General features: G+C 33.7%; 1 protein-coding gene and 1 non-coding gene across 2 annotated transcripts; both read left to right on the top strand.

Moving 5' to 3' along the window:
• The first annotated feature begins 7,940 nt into the window (after positions 1–7,940).
• On the top strand, positions 7,941–14,044 carry LOC142612659 (protein HOTHEAD-like). The gene is made up of 6 exons (XM_075784782.1): positions 7,941–8,371; positions 10,205–10,544; positions 11,993–12,294; positions 12,410–12,795; positions 13,146–13,711; positions 13,806–14,044. Exons 1-6 carry the CDS (start codon positions 8,287–8,289, stop codon positions 13,861–13,863), a joined length of 1,737 nt encoding a protein of 578 aa, XP_075640897.1. The 5' UTR covers positions 7,941–8,286; the 3' UTR covers positions 13,864–14,044.
• A 9,600-nt stretch (positions 14,045–23,644) lies between these two features.
• On the top strand, positions 23,645–23,725 carry TRNAL-AAG (transfer RNA leucine (anticodon AAG)). Its single transcript has one exon. It is a non-coding gene; the product is annotated as a tRNA-Leu (tRNA).
• The last annotated feature ends 948 nt before the right edge of the window (positions 23,726–24,673 follow it).

The raw sequence follows: 24,673 nt of genomic DNA, 5'->3' as shown, positions 1-24,673 counted from the left end.
ATCAATATGTGGAGAGAAAATAAAGAGAAGTTGCTACTGAGAGTTTTTTTTTTTTTTTGGTGGTGATCTGTTGAGTATATAACATTCTAGAAAACATTTTAAGAGCCATAAAACATAATCTTTTTTGTGCCCATTTGTTTGCATTTTCCTCTGGCAAAAAGCGTTTTTTTAAACCAAAAATATAATATATGCTTTTCGTAAGGTTTTAAAAGCTGTTTTTTCTAAAAAAACTACGTTTTGAAATGTGAAGGAAGTCCACTTTAACACAAGACAGCTCTTCAGAGCCTTTTGCAAAAGCCAATGCGCGTTTCATAAATATTACCATTGGAGGCTGTGTTCAATTACCAAATTGCCCAAACATTTTATTGAAAATCCAATTTTACCCTTTGATAAATCAAAGGATAACACCAGACTGGAGCTCACCTCACGCCAAATTCCTTTCATCTCTCTGCTCTGCTACATAACAAGCCTCGCCATGCTACTACAATCCTCTCCATGCTGCTACAGGTAAAAGTCTCTCTTGCCTCATCCGTCGGCGATCTTCTTCTTCTTCTTCTTCTTCTTTGTATATATTTTTTTTTAAAATTATTTATGTCTATATCTGATTTGAGAAAAACATTTTGAAGGTAGAGTTTTATGATCAACAAAACACCAATCAACACTGATCTGCTACCAAAAACCACCAGGTACCACCAGAGATTCTAAAATATTTGTGGAAAAATTTTCAGATCTGTGCATACTTTATTTGTTCTTGCTAATGATCTATTTGTTCTCTTTTGGGTCCTGAAAAAATTTGTGGGGTACATGCTTTGTAATTTTTTTTTTTCTCTTTTGTGGATATATGCTCTGTCTTTACATGCTCTGTATATTTCCATGTTCAAGTTACCTTTTAATTTATGACAAAAAATCGTCCAACCCCGCTTTCTCTATTCAAGTCACTTTGGGTTGAGATCTAATTTTTTAAGTTTAAGCATGATTTGGGTCTTCTTTGGAATTGGGGTATTTTAGTTTTTGTTTCAAGTTTGACTTTTTAAAGCAATTTTGTTGTCTTGTAGGTGTTTGATTCATTGTCATGGTTTGTAAAATGCTTGTCCTCCGGCAGAAGAGTTTATTATTGAAGCCGTATGGTTGTGTAGAAACACTAAAAAAAGACATAGCAATAGCAATATTGTGAGAAAGAGAAATAGAGAGGTTTGTGAAGAGAAATAGTTCCTCTGTTTTCTAAACATTCATTAGAACACACTCCGGTATCCATTCAGAAGTTTTCTTCTTCATGGTTGCTTCCAAGTTCATACTCATTATCATATATATTTCCATTCATAAGTGTAAGGAAACCTGGTAAGATCATGTAGTTTGACATACTGCCTTAGAGTGGGAGAAGTTGGGGGTAAATCAGAATGTTGATGCACGATTGCTTATGATGAAGAGAAGCCAGTTATTAGAGCCGTGGTACCTCATAATGTTGTAATGTTTTCTCTAAGTTCTTGAAATTGTTGTGACTAATAAAGAAATTGCTTTGCTCATGAAGTTGGGATTGGTCAAACTAGAACCAAGTTCAACCAGAATTGGCTTCATGTTTCTGCTTGGCTTGTTTACATACCTTAAATATTGCCTCTAATTTGATTTGTTTGTGCATGTTAGTTGCAATTTGTGGCCCCATTCCTTCCTGCAAAAAAATAATAATAATAATAGAAAAAAATAATAATAAGGGAACTATTTATGTGACTAATTGTAAGGGGCATACTATATTTTCTAGGAAGGCTCATCTTTGTTGTGCCTTATATACCTTTTTTCTTTATTATTTTTGTCTTGGGTGGGTAGGTTCCCCAATAAGAGCTCTTAGGGCATACTTTTGATTATTGTTTCCATTGGAGTGTACTTAAGTGAATGGTTGGATTCTGATCACTTGAGTTTACTAATGTCATTAATATTATCACCCATTTTTATGAGGACTCTCAGATAATCGGCTCTTTGCAAAGACTGGTGTGTTTTACATTCCCAATACTATAGTAAAACAAAATTCTTTCATCAAACATTGCAACTGACCTTTTTGGTCTAGTGGGTGTCATCATTGAACCTGACCTTTGTCTCTTCAAAAGAAACTGAACTTTCTATTTTAATGCTTCAGCCTTAAACCAATTGTTTCATGCCAAATCATCAATTTTTTTTGGAATCAATCTCATGCTATGGTGGGTTGGTGCTTCTAGAGTAATTGTGTTAATTATTCAATGTTTGATTCATTATAATGGTTTGTAAAATGCTTGTCCTCTGTGCCAGAAGAGTTTATTCTTATAAATTCCATTTTTTACATTTTTTTTATGGTTGCTTAACTCTATAGATGGGTAAAAACACCACTTCCAACTCCAAAGCAAAAAAAGCAAGTGCATGATGGGGAAATCCAAGTTAACTTCTTTTTGTAACCTTTGTGTGGAAGAGATTGAAGTTGGAAATAGAAAAATCTTTGCTACCTTAAGTCCCAAAGGTTGGAGCAATTTGGTGATCAAATTCTGTGATGAGACCAGTTTAAACTATGATAAGGACCAATTAAGAAGTAGGTGTGATATATTAAAAGCAGATTAGAGAGTATGGGAAAAATTGAAGGGTCTTGACACAGGTTTAGGTTGGGATGCAGTGAAGGGAACGATTGATGCTAGTGATGATTGGTGAGACATGAAGTTGGAGGTGAGTTGAGTATTTTATTAATATGTAGTTAGTTGGGGATAGTTATATATATTATTGTAATATGAGCCTAGTTAGTTTTTACGCGTATATTACGCGAAACATTCGCGAGCGTACGTAACAAACAAAATTACTTCCGTTTAACGTTTCCATTCCAAAGTTACGGTAAATAACGTGTTTTATTGAAATAAGGAGTTTAATTGCCGTGATATACAGACTGAAACACTAAGATAAAAACAGGCTAAACACCACAGACAGGCCTATCCGCCTAGGCTATAGGACAAGAAACAGGCTAAGCACCACAAACAGGAGGTAGTATATGGTGTACCCGGCATATATGCCGGGTCACTCACACAGGGCGGGTCCCACACACTGTGGGGCCCGCCCCTGTGTGAGACACCCGGCATATATGCCGGGTACAAGATATATTTTTCGCACAAATAGAAGACATGACTAAAGAAAACGAATAAAAAATTGAAAAAAGCTGCGGCAGACCAAAAAAATGACTAAAGCAAAGAATTAAAAAAATTAAAAAACTGCCTTAGACCAAATCATGTCCTCTGGTTGGCCATCAACGTTTGATAAGTATTAAGTACTTAGTATAATGAACAAACAAAATCTGGAAAATCTATTTGCCTCAATATCTTTTTTTTTTCCTTTTTGATTAATAGGGAAATTTTATTGAAAAGACAACAAACAAAAAGCTAAGCCTGCTTAATACTTACAATAGATTACTTCATAAGTTCATATTAAATCCTTTATAATCTTCTATTAAACATAATAGAACAACTATTGTATTTATCTATAAAATAAAATACTTGACAAATATTTCCGTATTTTTTGTATCATTTTTTCAAAATATAAACGTATTATACATGTACAGTTATTTATCCGTTCTCGTATTTTTCTGTCGAATTTTTGAAATGTACTTTTTTTAAAATGACCGAATTATACACGTTCGTATATTTTCTATATCATACACGTACCGTATATTACTAACTATGAATATGAGTGAAATAACAATTAAATTATGTAGGAAGTATCCAAAGCTTCAAAATTTCGACATAAAGGTCTACAAAATCTACAATAACTTGATAGAATGTTTAAGGATGTTACAGCAATTAAAGTAGAACTCACGATTTTTAACAGACCCTGAGATGGTGGTTTTTCGTGATTCCATTGCTAATTCCATTTGGGGGATAATAATTAGTAGTTGTCTTTTTTTTATATATATATATAGATATATAATATCATGTAATACAATTTTTTACATTTTTATGTACTACAATTTAAACTTGGATTTTCGGTATGTATTTTATCATCTTTTTACATTTTTATGTAGTACAATTTAAACTTGGATTATTGGTATGTATTTTATCATATTTTTACATTTTCATTTTGTGCTTCATGATGATGAAAATTATTTAGATTTACTCTCTCCGTCCCACTTAGTTTGTCCTGTTTGAAAAATCAAACTTTTTAAGCAAACATCATTTATTGTCTTGTCTAACTTTTAAAAATGTATTAGTTTCCAAAACTACCCTTAAATAAATTTATCAAAAAATTGAATTATTAAATCTGAAATTACATCCACAAAAATCTGCTCCTTCTATGTTAGCATTTTTGAAATTACACGTACAAATTGTAATTTATCCTTTTAATCAAATTTGAAAAATCTACAACTATCACAATACCAAAACTATTGGGTATTGGCTCCAAGCATTTTGAATTACTTCAAATACAAATTCTAGTTTATCTTTCAATCAAATCTAAGTTAGGAATCTTATTGGCGCCAATTCTGAAATTGTTTTTAATAGTGGCGGCAAAAAAGAATTTAGTCTAGAGTACTAAGTGATTTTACAGTGGCGGCAAAATTTTTTTAATAGTGGCGGCAAATTTTTTTTAATATTGGGTATTGGCTCCCCATTATCGTTTTGCTAATTGGATCCGTGCCAAAATAAAAATACTCCCTAGATCTAAAGTATTCCTACTCTAAATCCAATACTCCCCATTATCCTTTTACAAATTGGTTCCATGCCAAAATAAAAATCTATCTGTTGCCCTGCCTCATCTCCTTCATCATTATCCTCTCTTCAATTCTTATCTTTCCAAACAAATTAAGATGAGTGACTTGATAGAGACAAACCTTTTACAACCGAAATCAAAGAAAATTTTTACCAATGCAGAGCATCAAGCAATATTTGAAACATTGCTTAAACAAAGCAACAATGGAAAGTTGAAAAAAGGTTGCATTAAGTGACCTTGCCACTAGACTATCTATCAACCCCAAAACAATTAGAAGAATTTGGCAAAGAGCCAAGATGAGAATTTCGTTGCTAATGTGTCTTCAAAGAATGCTGGGCGAAAAAAAGTACAAATTGATTTCAACAAGATTTTAGAAATTCCTTTTCGTCGTCGTACCAATATTCGATCGTTGGCTACTGCTTTGAATGTTGCTAAATCAACACTACATAGGCGGATTAAAGAAGGTGCTATCAGGCCACACTCAAATGCTTTGAAGCCATATCTGACTATGGAGAACAAGAAAGCAAGACTTCGATTTTGCTTATCCATGCTTGAGCCTAGTAGTTTCAACAACAATCCAACTTTTAAAGGTATGTTCAATTATGTTCATATTGTTGAAAAGTGGTTTTACATGTCCAAAGAATTAGAAAAATATTATCTTCTCCCCCAAGAACAAGAGCCTTTACGTACATGCAAAAGCAAACGTTTCATTACCGAAGTAATGGTTCTTGCGGCAGTAGCTTGACCAAGATTTGATTCATCTCGCAATCAACAATTTGATGGAAAAATTGGAATTTTTCCATTCACATTCAAGGAACCCCCTAAATGATCTAGTAAGAATCGTGTTGCTGGTACATTAGAGACAAAGCCAATATTGTCAGTGACCAAAGATGTAATGAGATCATGCTTGATTCAAAAAGTTCTTCCTGCAATTCGAGCTAAATGGCCGCGTGATACGGAGGATATCCTATTTATTCAACAAGACAATGCTAGACCTCACATTGACCCTTATGACACTGAATTTCTTGAAGCTACATCTAGTGATGGATTCAATATACATTTGTCCTATCAACCACCTAATAGTCCTGACATGAATGTCTTAGATCTTGGATTTTTTAGAGCCATTCAATCACTACAGCAGCAAGAAGCACTTTCAACTGTTGATGAGTTAGTCAATGCAATAGAAAAAGCTGTTCATGAGAGAATGGCGTGTAAGGCCACATTAGAAAGATTTTTTTTTTTTAAGAGAGAGAATGGCGTTTGAGATGCCAAGTCAATTTTTTAAATATTTGTTGATTTTCTTTTCAAATGGAGTAGTTTTGAAAATTAAATAGGGGTATAATAAGAATATTAGTATATTGAAATATACTAATAGAGGACAAATTAAATGGAATAGATGACAAACTAATATTGAAATATACTAATAGAGGACACATTCAAATTAAATAAGAATTTTGGGACATTTCAAATAAAATAGAGGACAAACTAAGTGGGACGGATGGAGTAATTAATATTGATAAGAAGTCATTAATGGTAATAAAAAATAATTATGACACTAAAAAGAACTAAACACAAACATTATTAAAATAATACCAATAATATATTATTATTATTAATTAGTTTTTTTTAGTAAGTATATGACATCTTAGTTTGGGTAAGTTGCGTTTACGTTTACATTTACGTTTTGGTAAGCTGCTTTTTTTTATGGATCCATGGCACTGTTCATTGACTAACCAAGTGTAAATTGTGGGTGAATAGTAAATTTGAGCAGTAAAAAATATTTTGCTACAGTGTTTTCAGCAATAAGTTTTAAATTTTCAGTAAAATAAATAGTATTCAAACGCACATGAAGTAGTTGATTTAAGTATAAAATAAACTTCCTTATATATACATTGTTCTTTTTGGTAATTTATCTCTCAAACTGCTACTTTTATAAGTGTTAGCCAAACACTCAACTTTTTCAAAAAATATTTTTTAACAGTTTTTACTAAACACTCAACTTTTTCAAAAAGCTTAATTTCATACCGCATTTTTTGAAAACCTCACTTTTTCAAAAAATTCAGTTTCAAAAAGCTGAACCAAACTTATCCTTATTCTCTATTGACTTGCACTTTTTGATCTCTCAAACACAATTTTTTCTTTTATAATTTATATACATTTTTAAGCCAGCTGCCAAGATAATTTTGACCTACAAACAATACACAAAACAAAAGTGACAAAATAGAGGGGCATATCGCTGCAATTAATGCAAAGAGCTCTAAGAGTTGAAAATGGCGGAGAGCTTTGATTGGAACAGGTAATGAAATTGATGACGTTACCACTTATGTGTCATTAAAGTGAAGCTTACCTAATTGTTCACAAGTAGTTGAATTTCATTAAATTTTTTCCCTACTGTATACGTAAATGTTATCAGATGGATCACTTTGTTAATCTCTCTAAACAAAACAAATCACCTATTTAATTCTTTGTTTTATTTAATTCATAGCGCTCCTAGTCACTATGTATTAGAATCTTAGCAATCTTTCACTATCCTTTTTATTTTTTTTCCTGTTTAAATGGATCTCATGATTGAAAGGATATATTATATATTTAATATATGTAAGCATATTGATGCATTAGTTACAAGTTTTCCGAGTTTCCAGATCAAACATCTTTATAATTACCTAATTATTAACTTCACTCTTTAGATACTAATCTACCAACTATTAAGTGTTTTTATTGATGATGACATGATTTTGACCCTTTATATGCCTACCTATCTAGTGGATAGGGTCACACCACATCATTTTCACAACTATTTTATATAATAAATGTGACTATCTATTACATTTACATGGATCCATTATTTATAATCTTACTCATTATAGTTGTAGCACAAAATGGTGTGATCCTAATTTTTTTTTACATGTTTTGTGGTTCCAATGAGTTGATTGTTGTTATCCTTTCACATACATGGAAAATCAAAGCTAAAATGTGTCCGCTAGCTGGTGCAAAATGATGAGAGGATGGTATTACCGGACAATTACCATTTTATGAAAGCAAAAACAAGACATGGAAATAATATGAAAACTTAACAATGATGTTTAACGACCCCAATGGGTAATGACCAAAAATCAAATCCTGGTCGTAATTCTAGGTGCAATTAATAAACAAAGCCCATCTCTCTCTCTCTCTCACGGCAAAGACATTTGCTGAAACACAGACCTATAAAAACAAATTCAGCCAATAAGCATGACAAGCTAAATTTCATCCCCTAGCTCTCTTTCTTACAAAGTACCAACTTAGTTCACTTGTTCTACTTTCATCGGCTAAAACTTTGCGAACTAGCAGCTAGGTACTCCTAAGTGTCACATTTTCTGCATTTCTTGAATCTTCGCCCTCTTTGTTGATTCAATAATCAACTTATGTGGGCCTGTTCAGCCAGACATCTTTTTACCCGTGTGTCTTGTCGCCGCCGAGATCGCTGGTCTTTCACATTATTTAAGGGAGAAGCATTTTGGTTTTGATTTGCAGAACAAACAAACAAACTCCACAACAGTATTCAAGTCCTTTCCTGAGGACCTTAATTGGAAAGTGAGATAAATGGGTTCTATTGGGTGGTGGAAATTGTTTGGAGCTGCTTTTGCTGGAATTCTCTTCTTTCATGGCTTCTGTGCCTCTGAAAACGGTACCAATTTTTCTGGTTCTGTACTTCCTTGCAATTAATGGTGTACTATATGAATGTTAGATTTTTGTTTTTTTTTTGATGAACTATGAATGTTAGAATAGACTTAGAATATTAGTGTATATATATAAACCATAGTTTTGTATTGGTCTTCAATGGAAATATTGGGAAGACAAAGTGATTTGCTTTAAAAAGAAATAATTCTTCTTTTCTTTAAAAAGAAATTCATGGTTTTAACCATGGATTGGATATGTGAGATTAGCATTCATGAATGTATTTTGTTTAAATAAATTTGGAGTTTGCTTCATTAACATCACTAAGAGCATGAGTGAAGAGGCCGTTTAGTATAAATTATAAATTTATAATGTTCTAAAAACTTGATTATTATTATTATTATTATTATTATTATTTTGATACAAGATAAAATTTTTCCTCTAGCCTAATCTAAGTGTAAATGTGTGTGAAGTTTTCTCCTGGAGACTTAAACCCCGGCCTTTGCCCCCCACACTCCACAAACAGTTATACTTGTAGAGTGACCACTGCACCAAGAGTGTGCGGTGGTTAAAAACTTGATTATTAGTTCAATTTACAAAGCCAATGAGTGAAGGAGGCCATTTATTACCAAGGGCCTTCTTTACATGGTGTTTTGGAATGCTGAAATAATCTATAGCCGACAACATGAACATTTTCTTTAAAATGTTGTCATTTTAGCACATTACATAAAAGAAGTCATTTCCCACGTTTCTGATGCGGTAAGAAATTTTTTGTAGTAAGGTATTTCTTGTCTAATAATTTATTGTGAATTAGCATATGTCATATTGCTATGGCAAACATGTCCTGCTATAGTCTCTGATAGAGTAGTGTTACCAAAAAAAAAAGTTTTGCATTAACTTCTTCACCCATTTACACAAAAAAGATGCTTATCATCATGGCTGGTGACATGACAGCCTAACATATTATGGCCCTTGTTTGTTTTTTCTCTCAATAGTCAATAGGAGAGAGCAACTAACACATGCTATCAAAACAAAGACTAATTAAATATATAGAGTATCAAAAGTTGTCTTTAGGATGAAAATGACCCTGCTATTTCTCAACATACTTTTTATGAATAAGATTGACCTTCTTCTCATATGAATTATAGGTCTATCATAAATTTAATTAGTGAGACTCACAATTATATAAAAAAAAATATACAGTTATAATATTCTGAAAATACCCAATAATTACCCAAAACATATATAGTGAAGTGGTCTTAATACATTAATTAATTAATTAATTCAAGAATAAAAGCTAGCTCTGGTTAAACGGTTTTTTTTGCCAATTTAATTATTTCTCTACAAACACCTCAAATGTCAAAACAAAAGCAACCCAACCCGTCCGCATCCTCATTCATAACTCCTGCTTGCTTTTCTCCCAACTACTTGCACCTATAAAAATGAGTTCTTTTTTTTTTTGGGCTAAGCAACCCACATGAATGAAAGTTGTCATTATGAATGAAAGTGGTCATTTTCATATCAAAAAAGAAAAATTACAGCTTTTCATCATAGTGTACTTGTTTGTTACAGCTTATCATGATAGTGTACTTGTTTAGGATTATTTCTATCTGAAATGGATTAATTTTATAATTGAAATTAAATATTACAATTTTAAATGTGTATTAAATTGTATTATTTTATTTGAAATTTTAAATGATATGATTTTGTATACTATTATATTTTTGAACTAAAATATTAACCATTAAATAAATTTTAACTTTTCATCTAGTTTAACCACCCCCTAAAAAAATTTAACAAGAGAAAATGTTTTCACCTTTTTTTTTTTTTTTTACTTGTACAGCTCCAAACTACACTTTCATGCACAATGCAACTTCAGCCCCTCCCATTTCCTATTACGACTACATAATAGTTGGTGGAGGCACTGCCGGCTGCCCCTTAGCAGCCACTCTCTCCCAAAACTACAGTGTTTTGCTGCTTGAACGCGGTGGCTCACCTTATGGCAACCCTAACATTTCCAACTTAGCGGCCTTCGGTGCCGCTCTCTCTGATCTTTCCCCAACCTCGCCCTCTCAACGCTTCATCTCTAAAGATGGTGTCTTCAACGCTCGAGCCCGTGTATTGGGTGGTGGAAGTTGTATAAATGCCGGATTCTACACACGTGCTGCACCCTACTATATCAGGTATTAAGCATAAATGAAGAAATGATTCATGTTTTTTTTTCCCCACTCAAAATAAAAGTGCTACAATGTTTAAATAAAATTAAATTCAAGCTACATTCAATATTGCTTTTGTTAATTTTATATCACTTAATAATGTTTAATTGGATACTTTGACAAGCTCAACATTCCAGTTACAGACTCTTCCTATGTCAATATGCTCCTCATATATCAAAGTTAAGGGTCGTTAATGGGCTGGGTCAAGCTGGCCAAACCTAATTTTACTTGGCCCATGGGCATAATGAACTGGACATAATGAGCTATTAATTAGTTAACGGGTCGGGTCGGGCTGGACCGAAAGAGAAAACCCCAACCCATGACTATGCCCATGGGCAATGCCCATTTTGTCTTGAGTGGGCTAGACTACTAGGTTGGGCCTAATGGGCTACCCATGAGATTGTGTTAACATATTATTTTATTATTTTTATAAAGAAAGAATCAATTTTTTTTATAGAATAATCAATCTATTTTTCGAAAGGAAAGAATCAAAGAATTTAGTACTTAATTACAATTTTTTTAAGTCAAATCTATTTAATTTTTTCTTTTGTTGATGGAAACTTATTTAATTTTTTTTTATTAAGGCTTCAAATAGTTTTTTTATTTTTATCTTTAATAAAAAAAATCAAATGGTGATATTCATCATTTGATTAGGAATTTGCATTGGGTAAGGATTGAATGTACTAGGCAAGGGGGGAATAGGGTTGCTCATGAGTTAGCTCAATTTGCTAGGAATATTAGTCATGATTTGTTTTGGATGGAAGATGTTCCTCCAATAGCTAGAGAAGTTTTGTACCAAGATACTAATTTTTTTGATTAATTGAATGGTATGCTTCAATTTCAAAAAAAAAAGAAAAAAAAAAAAAAGAAGACATGATCAAAATCTTAGGGTTTTTTTTTTTTTTTATAACAGTTAAAAAAAAAATATAAAACATATGAGTTTCTAGATCAACTTGTTGGTAAATAAAACTCAATTGATCGGTTGACATGAAATTGAATATTCATTATAAATGAAGAGAGAATTTATAATCCATCGAAAGAGTTCTAACCTGTTTAAAAAAAAAAGAGGTGCTACGTCCACAACATTTTTACAATATTTTCACAACAAATCATAGGTGGTTAGTTATTATTGATTCAAATTTGAACTTAACACTAAGATTACTTTTTTGCCCCAACAATAACAACTAGTAACAACCTGCCACTTAAGATTTGTTGTAAAAATGTTGTGGACATATCATTTCTCTTTAAAAAATAGGAGTAATATAAATGTTTAAATTTTACACTTCCTATTTACTTAAATGTTGGGAATAAAATAAATTATCAATTTGCAAATAAGAATAATATATGTTCATGTCTACATTTGTTTTGTTTTGTTTTGGAAGTAGTTTTCATTGAAAATTTAATTTGCACATTAGGGAAGTGGGCTGGGATGGGCGACTAGCGAATGAGTCATATGAATGGGTGGAGAGAATGGTGGCGTTTGAGCCACCGGTAAAGCAGTGGCAATCGGCAGTGCGGGATGGGTTGCTGGAAGCAGGGGTGGTGCCCTTTAATGGCTTCACTTATGATCATATGTACGGGACTAAGGTTGGAGGAACCGTTTTTGATCAAGATGGTCTTAGACATACGGCTGCTGACTTGCTACAATATGCTAACCCTAATGGCCTTACTGTGCTTTTGCATGCCCCTGTGCACAAAATCTTGTTTAGAATTAAAGGTATGCGCTTTTCTGTTTTTGTATTCCTTAATTTGACTACTAGTTTTTTTTTTAATCTTGATTATTTTCTTTATTCTTCTCGTAAACAACAATTAAAATTGTGCGTTTAAAAAAGGAAAACCAAGGCCAGTGGCCCATGGAGTGGTATTTAGAGATGCATCAGGGGTCAAGCACAGAGCTTACCTCAAGAGAGGGCCCAAAAATGAGATTATCATATCATCCGGTGCACTGGGAAGCCCACAACTATTGATGTTAAGTGGGGTAGGCCCTGCAGATCAGCTTAAGGCCCACAACATCAACATTGTGTTGGACCAGCCCTTGGTTGGCCAAGGCATGTCTGATAATCCCATGAATTCCATCTTCATCCCCTCTCCGGCTCCGGTTGAGGTCTCTCTCATTCAAGTTGTCGGCATCACCCAATTCGGAAGCTACATTGAAGCCGCCAGCGGTGCCAACTTTGCCAGTGGCTCTCCAAGAGACTATGGGATGTTCTCTCCTAAGGTAACTCATCTTTTTTTTAACGGCTGATTCCTAATGTAGCAATGTACTCATATATTTGTCAATAGGTTTCTAGCCCAAAGGCACCTATCCCCTATTGTCTCCATTATTGTGGGCCAATAATTATTTGGGCCTGAATAGGTAAGCCCAATTTTCAAATTTCAAACCAATACTTGCCGTGCTGTAGATAAGCCCAGATTTATGCAAGAAGCTTACTGGGCTCAGATTTTCGCCAATCAAAACTTCTAGTGCAAGCCCAGGCCTGTTTCTCTAGAGCCAAGCAGCGGAATGACCCATAGTAACATCTTATCTTCTAGAAATTGATAATCAAACATTGTGTTCCCTATGTGCAGATTGGGCAGCTCTCCACAGTGCCACCAAAAGAAAGGACCCCAGAAGCCCTAGCCAAAGCTGTGGAACTTGAGGCAAATCTTGACGAAGCAGCCTTTAGAGGTGGATTCATTATTGAAAAAATAATGGGTCCACTTTCTAGAGGCCACTTGGAGCTCCAAACCCGTAATCCAAACGATAACCCGTCTGTTACCTTTAACTACTTCAAAGAGCCCTTAGACTTACAAAGATGTGTCCAAGGCATTAGCACCATAGAGAAAATAATCGAGTCTAAGGCTTTCTCTAAATTTAGATATGACTATCTAACAATACCAGCACTGCTCAACATGACCGCAAGTTCTCCAATAAATTTGTTGCCTAAACATGACAATGTTTCAACCTCCTTGGAACAATATTGCAAGGACACTGTGTTGACCATTTGGCATTACCATGGAGGCTGCCAAGTTGGGAAAGTTGTTGATCATGATTATAAGGTTCTTGGAGTAGATGCACTTAGGGTTATTGATGGATCCACATTTAATTACTCTCCTGGAACTAATCCTCAAGCCACTGTCATGATGCTAGGAAGGTAATTTACTAGTCGTTAGCATCCTCTTAATTTTGGATATGCTTAATAATATAACGTTTATCTATAATGGGCCATTTGATTTGATTTGGTGCAGGTACATGGGTGTACGAATATTGAGTGAGAGACTTAATGGAGATACTCAAAATAATTGATCACGATTTGATTTTTTTTTTTTTACTGGGTTTGATCAAAGTGTGCAATTTAGGAGCCCTTATTACTCAGCTTATATCCTAAGGAAATGTCAAATTGATTCTTGTCTAGGATTTGAAAGAACACATAAAAGGGTTCACATTGAAGATATTTATTATGTTTTCTTTTGCGTCTTTTTGCATTTGTTGTGGTTCTTTTACAATTAGCATTGAAGATTTGATTCTGCTCTGAAAATCTTTGCAAATCAAAGTGCTGGATTACATGATTAAACAAATTTTTTAAATACTTGTACGGAGATGGAGCCATTACATGGAATAATTCGGAAAATACTACTAATCTAATGGAGTCATTTCAAAAATCGACTTTGTAGATGATTTAAGAAAGAAATAGGTTAGAGAAAACTAAGAAGTATGAGATTCGAAATAATGGAAATCATTTATGACTAGCTGGGAGCAAGAGCTACAATAATGATATATTAGGACAACATGAAAAATAATTTGAAAAAGAATCCATAGAGAAGTGATGGAGGAAATTAGAAGCATCAAAATATAAGAATGATGGAGAAAAAGAGTAGGCCTTAAAGTAAGATATAGCATATATACTGGCAAGAGCATTCACATCCCAAAATTTTATCCCATCCTATTTTACCATCTCAAAAAACTACTTTATCAATTATACTATACCATTTTACAATATTCTCAGCATCCCAACTTTTATTTTACAATACAGCACATTAAAATAATATTTCTACACAATGAAAAAATTTATCTCAAAACCCAAATAAAAACAAAAACTCAAAAACCCGTTGAGAGATAGAGAGGAATTGATAAAGTAAGTGAATATAATATTAGTTTTTTTTTTTTTTTTTTTTTTAAGAATTAAGCTACAGTGCAATTCTACCTTTAGAATTGCACTGTAGCACTATTGCAATTTTTTTTTGCAATAGTTGGTTTTTACAAGTTCAGATGTGTGGGGGGTTTTGAGCTTTTATGCTAAATTTTTCCTACATATGACAGATGTCATTCCCAATGTAAATGCTCAAAAGAATAAAGCGAATATATTTTAACTTGCTAGTATTTGTTCAAAATTAAGATGGTATCTGGAATGATTGTACTTGATGCCATGTAAGGTTTATGATCAATAATAATGTGTTAGCACTGAATATATCTATATATAATCTTATTCAGATGTTCCTTTTATAGGGGAAAAAAAAGAATAAATTCCTAGATAGGAATAGATAATTAAGATATAAGAGACGGTAATCTTGTTCTCATTGAAAGGCATTGCCTATGCCATGCCCTTCACTTCTTTGTGGACGAGTAATTCTTAGGTACTCCCGGAGCACGGAGAATTGTGCTCCCTCTTCTCACATTCATGGTGGGGTCCATTCATTAAATTCATGATAGGGTCCACCATGAATGTGAGAGGAGGGAGCACCATTTCACTATATTCCGGGAATACCTAAGAATTTTCCATAATAGACAAAACCAATCTAGTAAATTTGATCTTGGGTGCAATTTCATCCATATAAATCATAAATGAACTAGAAATCAAGAAAAAAAAAAGCCTCAAAAAGGGAAGAATGCTGGAATAAAAACCAGATATTATGTCCAATTGTAATTGGGATCCCTTATAATTGGCAAATTCCTACCAAAATACTGAACACCATAATTTCTTTTCTTTTCTTTTTTCTTTTTTTTTTTGGAAAATTACACTTTACCACCCTAAACTATGCACTAGATTACACTTTGTACCCTAAACTATCCAAATACACACTTTGCACCCTAAACTATTACACTTATCACACTTTGCACCCCGGTGTTACTTTTGCTATTATGTTTAACGGGATCTTGCTGCATGTGATAAGCACATACTTCTTACTTAGGTGGAACAAACTTAAAAGACTGAAATGTCCTTTTTCAAAATTAATTAAAACTGCAAGATTCTATTAAACATAACAACAAAAGTAACACTGGGGTGCAAAATGTGATAAGTGTAATAGTTTAGGGTGCAAAGTATGCATTTGGATAGTTTATGGTGCAAAATGTAATCTGGTGCATAGTTTAGAGTGGTAAAGTGTAATTTTCCTTCTTTTTTTTTTTTTACCAGAAGGATCTAGGGAGGTTCTAATCTTGAAAATTGATATGCTAACAAAGCGCAAACGAAAAACATTTCAGATTATGACTACTTGCACAATAATTAGTGTTTTTTTTTAGAAGTGCGAGTTGGTTATCATCCACTAGCAAATTCTATCTATAATAACTTAATAAGTAATTTTTAGCTTATAAAATTGACATACATACATGATACATGGAAATGATGGAAGAGAGAAGAGCTGGGATTTATTCTGATTGGACCAAATGAAATTGTCGTCCAATTGCAACCGTTGTCTGGTTTTTCAAACACCCAATTGGCATATAATAATAATAATAATAATAATAATAATAATAATAATAATATTTATAATAAATAAAATATCATAAAGCAAATCAGAAATGAGTAGAATATGACATAGGATATATACCTCTAGGCCCAGATTTTGCAGCAATTGTCTCCAAAAATGGATTGAGAGAGAGACACATAAAAAAGAAAGCATCGTTTATTATCCATGGCATATAAGAGAGAGAGATGAAAGAAACTTTCAGAGGTTGAAATAAAGTTTGAAACTAGAATCCAAAACATTCACAAGGAAGCCTTTTTCAGATAAAAGCAGCCTTGCATAGATGGAATGCGTATAAAGCAGGCATCAAAGGATATCCATGGCATATGCTACTCCTTCAATCTCTTATCCATTGCTAGTGCCCTTCACGAAGAGCCTATAAATATCTTGAATTGCCCTAGGTACAAACCAGAGATGTTTTTAGCTATCAAGGCAGTAGACAATTAGGATTTACAAATATATAGTAAGCAAACTAGTTGTGGGGCATCTCTTCTTTGGCACGGGTCATAGATCGATGATATAGACTATGGCCTTATAGGTCCTATCTATTTTACTCTTCTCATGACCCGCCAAAGGAGAGCTGCCCTATAACTGCTTCAGCTTAATGTAATCTCAAGGGCTAAAGATCGTGTTGAATGCAAGAGGTATGTTCACAGAACTTAATGCATGCCATTTGTGCTTTCTTTTTTCTTTTTTAATCTTCTGTGCTAGCTATGGTTCATGCATTTTGTGCAAATCAAAATTGTCCAGTGCCATTTTTCCATCCCAATGTTATGTTTATTATGACCATCACAAATTACTGTTTTGGTTTCCAGATCATGCGCGTGACCATGTGAAGAGTGTGGGATTTGGAACAGTATCGTGTTCATTTTATTAAAATAAAGAGTCCATTCCACCAATTTTATAGATCCAACGGTGTACTTAGTCCTACATCATTTAAAATGTTAAGTGATATAACATTAATTAGATGTACCTTTACATTTGTAATAAAATCATAAAATGGATAAATTTTATATAGAAATGATCCATTTTTGTGAGACTTAAAAGACCATTTAACTCTGAGTCTGAGACATGTTAGTTTAAATTAAAGAGCTTAGATAAATTCTAGTGTGGTAGATCATACACATGCAAAGAGAACTCCGCCCACTAGCCTCTGCCATGAGTTGTAATAGTGTGCATGCATTTGCTAATATTATTAAAAGAAGTTCAAGCTCAACTAAATATTGAGATTGCAATGGTTGTAGTAACTAATTAACAAATTCATGGCCTTAATTACCCAAAAGAAAACGAAGAAATGAAGAAGAAAAAAAAAGGGTTATTTTCCCTCCCTTACGATGTGAGTGCAAGTGTGCAACCATTTTGATAAGGTTATGTGAATTTGAATATTGGAGAAAAAGAATTGCCTGAATTGGTAGTCTTTCACGATTTCCATTTTCTTAAAATAAAATTTTCAATGCTGAAATTATCATTGAATCACTCGTTGCATCTTGAAGCAAGGACTCCAGCTCATGCTTCAACAGTTAATAACCTTGAACCACTAGACCACAAGTTTTAGGCCCTAAATATCATGGAGGAGGCTTATATAGTTATATTTGCTGTGTTCAAGGGACGGCCAGACAATTTTCCACTTCAGTACTGTACAAAATCTTGCTTGATTTGGAAGTTTGAACTCCAATAAGCCCCAAATTATGCACCCTATATTCCCATTTCAAGATATGATGAAATGGACAGATCAATAAGTCTTCTGCTAACTGTTCGCTAAGATAGCTTTAATTTTAGCAGTTTGCATGCATTAGAGCACTCACAATAAAGTTTTAGCATCTAAAAAAAATAAAATTAAATTAAAAAAAGAAGAAGAAGAAGAAGAGGAAGAAGAAAGGACCTACAACAAAGTTGGTATAGCTAAAGGTTTTAGTTATATTTTTACCTTCGTGCTACAGTGGCCTGTGAGACATCGGGGCATATCGTTTGGGGTTGCAACTTTGCAAAGTTAGTCTGGAGCGAAACAAAAATCAAACTGCCTTGGCTGCCAGAACCACTGAGCGATTTCATCGATCTGGTATGGGAGGTAATGGAATCTAACTCAAGCATTGATTAGGTCCTATTTGCTGTGACAATGTGGAGTTTATGGAATAATAGAAATACCGTGATACATGGTGGGCAATGCAAAGGGTAGGAGGGGCTTATCAGGTCCGTGGCTGACTATGTAGAAGAGATCAAACAAGAGACGCACACTCAGACGAGAATTCCTCCCATGGTCACACATTCATGGTCTCCACCTAAGCAGGAATGGTACAAAGTTAACACTAATGTGTCATTTGGTACGGGGGAATCCACATTACTCTTGGCATCTAGATTCCTAAGAATGTGATTCCTAGGAATCACATTCCTAAGAATGTAACTATTCCAATGTTTGGTTTTATTGGGAATATCTTAAGATTCCTAGGAATGTGAGATGATAATGCTTAGTTTATTCCCAGGAATCTTAAATGAATTATTTATTTTTCCTATTCTATCCTTAGATTTGAATGTGAACTACCAAGTTCTTAAAAAAAAAAATCTTCCTCTAAATAAATAATGAAAAACCAAATATAAACTATTAATTATGAAAAATTCATTAAAATTATAGTCTAATATTTCAAAATGACAGGTACAATACAAAAATAACTATTTAAATTCTCAAATACTTTTATTCTTAATAATAATTTTAAAAGAGTTTAATCCATAATAATTTGTTTTATATTTTATGTTAATTGCTTAAATGATAATGAAAAATGGTTAAAATTGTCAATTTATAAAAAATACAATTTCCTTTAACCTTGGGAATCTGAATTCCCACCTGTTTTAAAGGGAATCCACATTCTTACTGAGAGGGGAATCCAGATTCCCCTAGCATTTGATTCCTTAGCGTGATTTGCAACCAAACATAAGAATCTTTAAACATTCCTGGGAATCCTAAAATATTACCCCGTACCAAACGCCACATAACGGTGCAGTGTTCAGCGAGGTTGGGGGCTGCGGAATTGGAGTGGTTATAACGAATGAAAGGGGCCAAATTATGGGAGCAATGAGTAAAAGACTGGAGCTGCCTTTGGGACCATTAGAGATTGAAGCCAGGGCTGTGGAAGATGGTGTACACCTTGCATGGGATCTTGGCCTCAAATAGATCATACTTGAGAGTGATTCACAAACAGTGGTAAATTCGTTGCGTGAGCACAGCTTGACACCAAGTAGCATTCAAGAAGTTGTAGAAGGCACAAAACTGGAGTTTCGTTGTTTTGATGCGTGGGAAGTGTCCCACACACGTAGAGGTGGTAACTCTGCGGCTCACCTTTTGGCTAGACATGCCAAGGTTGTAGACGAATGTGTTATATGGGTGGAGGACACCCCACACATAATTAATGAACAAGTGCAATATGATGTAATCTGTATGAATTCCAGTTCATTTTAATGAAGTACTATGTTGAGAATCAAAAATAAAAATAATAATAAATAACAACTCACTGTAGCATGTAGGTAAACATAAAAAAAAAAATTTTATTCCCTCCTCTCTCTTGTCTCTCGCTGATCTGTTGACTAGGTTTGATTGTGAGATCAAATTGACTGGGTTTGATTGTTTCATGGTTGTGCTCTGGTGGGTTTTTGTGGTTGTGCTCCAGTGAGTTTCGTGGTTGTGAGATCGAATTTGTGGGCTGGTGGAGCAACAGTGTAGTGGTTTGTGGTTATGGTTGTGGTTTGTTGTTGGTGGTTGTGGTTGGTAGGGCGACGGTGGAGGTGGTGGTCATATTCGTGGGTTTGGCCGTTGTGGATTCATGGTGGTCAAAGTGTGGGTTTGTAGAGGTGTTGTGAGTGTAAGATTGTGGGTTTTGTGGAGGATGGTCGGTCAAAGCATGGTGGTGGTTGGTTGTGGGTTTGTGGAGGTGGGGCTGTGGATTTGGGAGTGTAGAGGTGGAGCTGTGGGTTTGGGATTATGGAGGTGGGGTTGTTAGGCTGTGGGTATGGGATTATGAATGTGTGGTTGTGGGTTTGGGACTGTGGAGGTGGGGCATTGGGGTTACGTTGTGGGTAGACATGGCAAAATGGATCAGAATTTTCTGACCCGACCTGATTGACCCGCAACTCGATTGACTCGTTTAAAACTCGTTTTGACCCGCGGCCCGATTGACCCGACTCGACCCGCCCGTGTTGCCACGTCTACCAACGTTGAGTAAATTGAGATTGAGGTGTAATTCTTATAATATATTTAATTATTCTTTTTTACTTAATATGTTATGTACTCTATTATTGTTTGTCATTATTTACTCGCCACCTTAATTTTCTCTTCCTACTTTAAATAGATCGAAAATTATATCAAGATTAGCTTCTAGAAAGCTGGAACAAGAGTTGCACCAAATTTGGGTATCAAGTGTTTAGTGGTAATTGGTAAGTGGTAACAGTATCACCAATGAGAATTTAAACACAGTCAAGGAACTCATAAACAATTAACAGATTGCATCTATTTCAAAAAAAAAACTTGTTTGAAAAATACGGGTCAACTCGACCTTACTCGCGACCCAACTCAACCCACAACCCGATTGGGCCATTTAAAAATGACCCGTTTTGACCCATGACCCGATTAACTCGACCCGACCCGCCCATTTTGCCACGTCCAGCTATTGGTTTGCTTCAGACGAAAGAGAAGAAAAGAGTCCAAAGAGAAAGAGAAGAAGAAATAGAGAAATGAATTTTTAAAAAAATGAAAGGAAGAGAGAGAAATGAATAAATAAAATGAATAGTGTTTTGATAATGTGAAAAATAGAAGTTTTGATGTAAGGTATGTTGTAAAATGTGTTGTTAAAATAGATAAAGTAGTTTTTAAGTTGCTAAATGCTAAAAATTTTACATTCTTTACTGTGAATGCTCAGTAACAAGAGGATCATTGTTTATTATACTTGTACATGCATATCAAACTTAATTGGGCTAAAAATGATTTAGTTTTTAAGTTTAATGTTTTACAGGATAGTTTTTTGTATGTATTTAATTGGTCGGTATGGTGGTAATTTTTATCCATATTCATGAACCCACCCATTACCCACCTTATTTGGATAAGTCTTAACCCAACCCATTTGAATATTTGGGTTAAATGGGTAAAGACCCATTTGATTATTTAATTAGATGGGTCTAAATGGATAAATCCACTAATATCCACTAAACCCATCTAAAATTTAAATAAACAACAAAAAATCCAAATTTCTAGAAAATGACAAAAATACCCCTAGAACCTAAAAAATTACAAAAATACCCCAAAAACCTAAAAATGACCAAAATACCCCCAAAACCCAACAAAAGACCAAAATACCCCCGAAACCTAAAAATTACCAAAATACCCCCAAAACCTAAAAAATGAAAAAATACCCCAAAAACCTAAAAATTCCCAAAATACCTGCAAAACCCAAAAGTATTTTGGTAAATTTCTAGGTTTCGGGTGTATTTTGGTTGTTTTTTGGGTTTCGGGGGTATTTTGGTCATTTTTGGGTTTCGGCAGGTATTTTGGTCATTTTTTGGGTTTTGGGGTACTTTGGTCATTTTTTGGGTTTTGGAAGTATTTTGGTCATTTTTAGGTTTTGGGGTATTTTAGTAATTTTTTAAGTTTCGGGGTATTTTGGTTATTTTTAGGTTTCGAATGTATTTTGGTCATTTTCTAAGTTTCGGGGGTATTTTGGTTGTTTTTTGGGTTTCGGGGGTATTTTGGTCATTTTTGAGTTTCGGGGGGTATTTTGGTCATTTTTTGGGTTTTGGAAGTATTTTGGTCATTTTTAGGTTTCGAGGGTATTTGTGTCATTTTTTTTGGGTTTCGGAAGTATTTTGGTCATTTTTTGGGTTTTGAAAGTATTTTGTTCATTTTTAGATTTCGGGAGTATTTTGATAATTTGTTGGATTTCGGGGGTATTTTTGGTCATTTTTAGGTTTCGAGGATATTTTGGTCTTTTTTAGGTTTCGAGGGTATTTTGGTCATTTTTTGAGTTTCGGGGGTATTTTGGTCATTTTTTAGGTTATGAGGGTATTTTGATCATTTTTCAGGTTTTGGGGGTATTTTTGTAATTTTTAGGTTTCGGGGGTATTTTGGTAATTTTTAGATTTCGGGGGTATTTTGGTCATTTTTTGGGTTTTAGTGGTATTTTGGTCATTTTAGAGATTTTGGAGGTATTTTGGTCATTTTAGTGGGTTTTAAGCATATTTGGTGATTTTAGAGATCGGGGGTATTTTGGTCATTTTAGAGGTTTCATGAATATTTTGCTCATTTTAGAGATTTTGGGGATAATTTTGAATGTCCAGGGGTATATTGGTAATTTTGAAAGTGTTGGGTATTTGCATCATTTTAGGTATTTAAGGGTATTTTAGTAATTTTATAGGTTAAGAGGGTATTCAAGTAGTTTTAGATGTATTTGAGTCATATTGGGTTAAATGGGTGAATTACTAATTAAATGGGTTGGGTTGGTAATAAACAAATAATTTATAAATAAATGGGTAATTACACACCCAACCTATTTATGACCCAACTCGTCCATTTGCTACCCTACTAGTTGGGTGTAGTCTGATGCAAAATATAACCATATGCTTGAGAAGCTAGAATTAAGATACCAAATTAGCAAGTAGTTTAGAATATATTTAAATGTAGTCTTTTACTAAAAAATTATTTGCTTATTTGTTGAAAGTTAGTTATTTGCCTTTGAAGATTTTTTTTTTTTTTAATTTAATAGTTACAGTAGAAATGGGGGATTTGAACTATAAATACCTCAATTGTAGAGATAAAATAAGTAATATATATTGACAAGTATTTTAGTTTTACAGGATGAGTGAAAGTGAAATAGATTAATTACTATTTTAATTGTACCAATCCATAAGTACGAGAACAGTTACATGTACAAACATTAGTTCTCTTCATCTCAAGATTCAGCTCCATTGTTCAGACTTTTAGATATTTTTAGCTGATTAAGCTCGGACTTTTAGATGATAGTTCTAACGTTCTTGTGACCACAGGAAAAGTTAAAAAATAAAAATTATAATTTCCAAATATAATGTTCATCTTCCATAGCTAGCTCGAAACACTTTTTTGCATGCATGCATGTACTTCAGAGTAGATTTGAATTAATTGGTAAAGCAGTTGGGCCACCATATATTCCTGCTTTTCATTGTTCTCTTAACATATTCTCTTTCGATAGAAACAGGTCCGACACGCTTGGATGTGTCCGAGTTCAAGCTCACACAATAGTCGATAGGCACAGCGGAAATGTTGAATATCATGACAGCAACAGAACACAGGAGAATAGATAGTACCAAAATGTGAAATAATATACAACGTGGTTGAGATGGCCGAGTTGGTCTAAGGCGCCAGATTAAGGTTCTGGTCCGAAAGGGCGTGGGTTCAAATCCCACTCTCAACACAATCCTTTTTCATTTTTTGTTTTTAATTTATATTCCTTCCTTCAATGTACTGTTGTATAGCTTTGTTCCCCACTCCCTCTTGTCTAATGTGAAATACAAACAAACGGTTATTGCAATGTCTGATTATAGTGGTTTTAATCTAGAAGATTAAACACCTTGAGTGGCCTTAATATATTCTAAGAAAAAAAAAATACACTTTTACAATTTACTGCTTATAACTTTGATCAATTATCTTTTTAGTTCATTATTAAGTTTTTTTGAGAAAAAGTTCATTATTAAGTTAATTGATCAATTTTTGTTTTATTCCACAATATTTAAAAAATTATCATTTTAGTTTATTAACTTTGACCAATTCTCATTTCAATCCTCTAAGTTTATAAATTTTAATTCTTTTTGGTATGCATAAATTAATAAAATAATCTCTAAAATTTTTTTTAATGTAAAAAAAAAAAAAAAAAGACACCATTTGAGAGAGTTTATGGAAACTTTTGTCTAAAATATTCATGTTATTAAGTTAATGGACTAAAATGAAAATTTTAAACTTAGTGGACTATAATAATAACCAATCAAAGTTTAAGGAGTAAATTAAAGAGTATTTTTGCCAATATTAATTTAACATAAGAATCATAACAATTGGAGCAAAAACAAAAGGAATATAATAAGTGCACAACCCCTCATTGTTATTGTGGGGAGTAAAAGAACCCAAGAGGGCATTTGGGCTCTAGCGAGGAGGGCCGATCTGTTCTTAAGCTAAGAATTTGTTAGTACTGCGAATCGGCCCATACGCCGAGGGTCCGAGAATACAGCCGAGGGTGAGTTCTCCTCAGACGGATCCAAGAGAACTCGGAGAGTCACTACGAAGGTCAAGGCAGAATTCTGGAAAGACTGTTGGTTAAAAGGGGGAAACCCTGAACCTTCTAGATGCACCAGTGTTAGAAAAATATCAA

This window comes from Castanea sativa, chromosome 10 (assembly GCF_040712315.1).
Source record: "Castanea sativa cultivar Marrone di Chiusa Pesio chromosome 10, ASM4071231v1".
Classification (NCBI taxonomy): domain Eukaryota; kingdom Viridiplantae; phylum Streptophyta; class Magnoliopsida; order Fagales; family Fagaceae; genus Castanea; species Castanea sativa.
Note: the sequence above shows the minus strand (reverse complement) of the source record. Positions and strands in the feature narration are given on the sequence as shown.

Excerpts from the sequence above, each read along its gene's own strand:
- LOC142612659 (XM_075784782.1), top strand. The coding sequence starts at position 8,287 with ATGGGTTCTATTGGGTGGTGGAAATTGTTTGGAGCTGCTTTTGCTGGA. Across the intron at positions 12,295-12,409 it reads AATCTTGTTTAGAATTAAAG|GAAAACCAAGGCCAGTGGCC; the intron begins GTATGCGCTTTT and ends CGTTTAAAAAAG. Across the intron at positions 13,712-13,805 it reads ACTGTCATGATGCTAGGAAG|GTACATGGGTGTACGAATAT; the intron begins GTAATTTACTAG and ends GATTTGGTGCAG.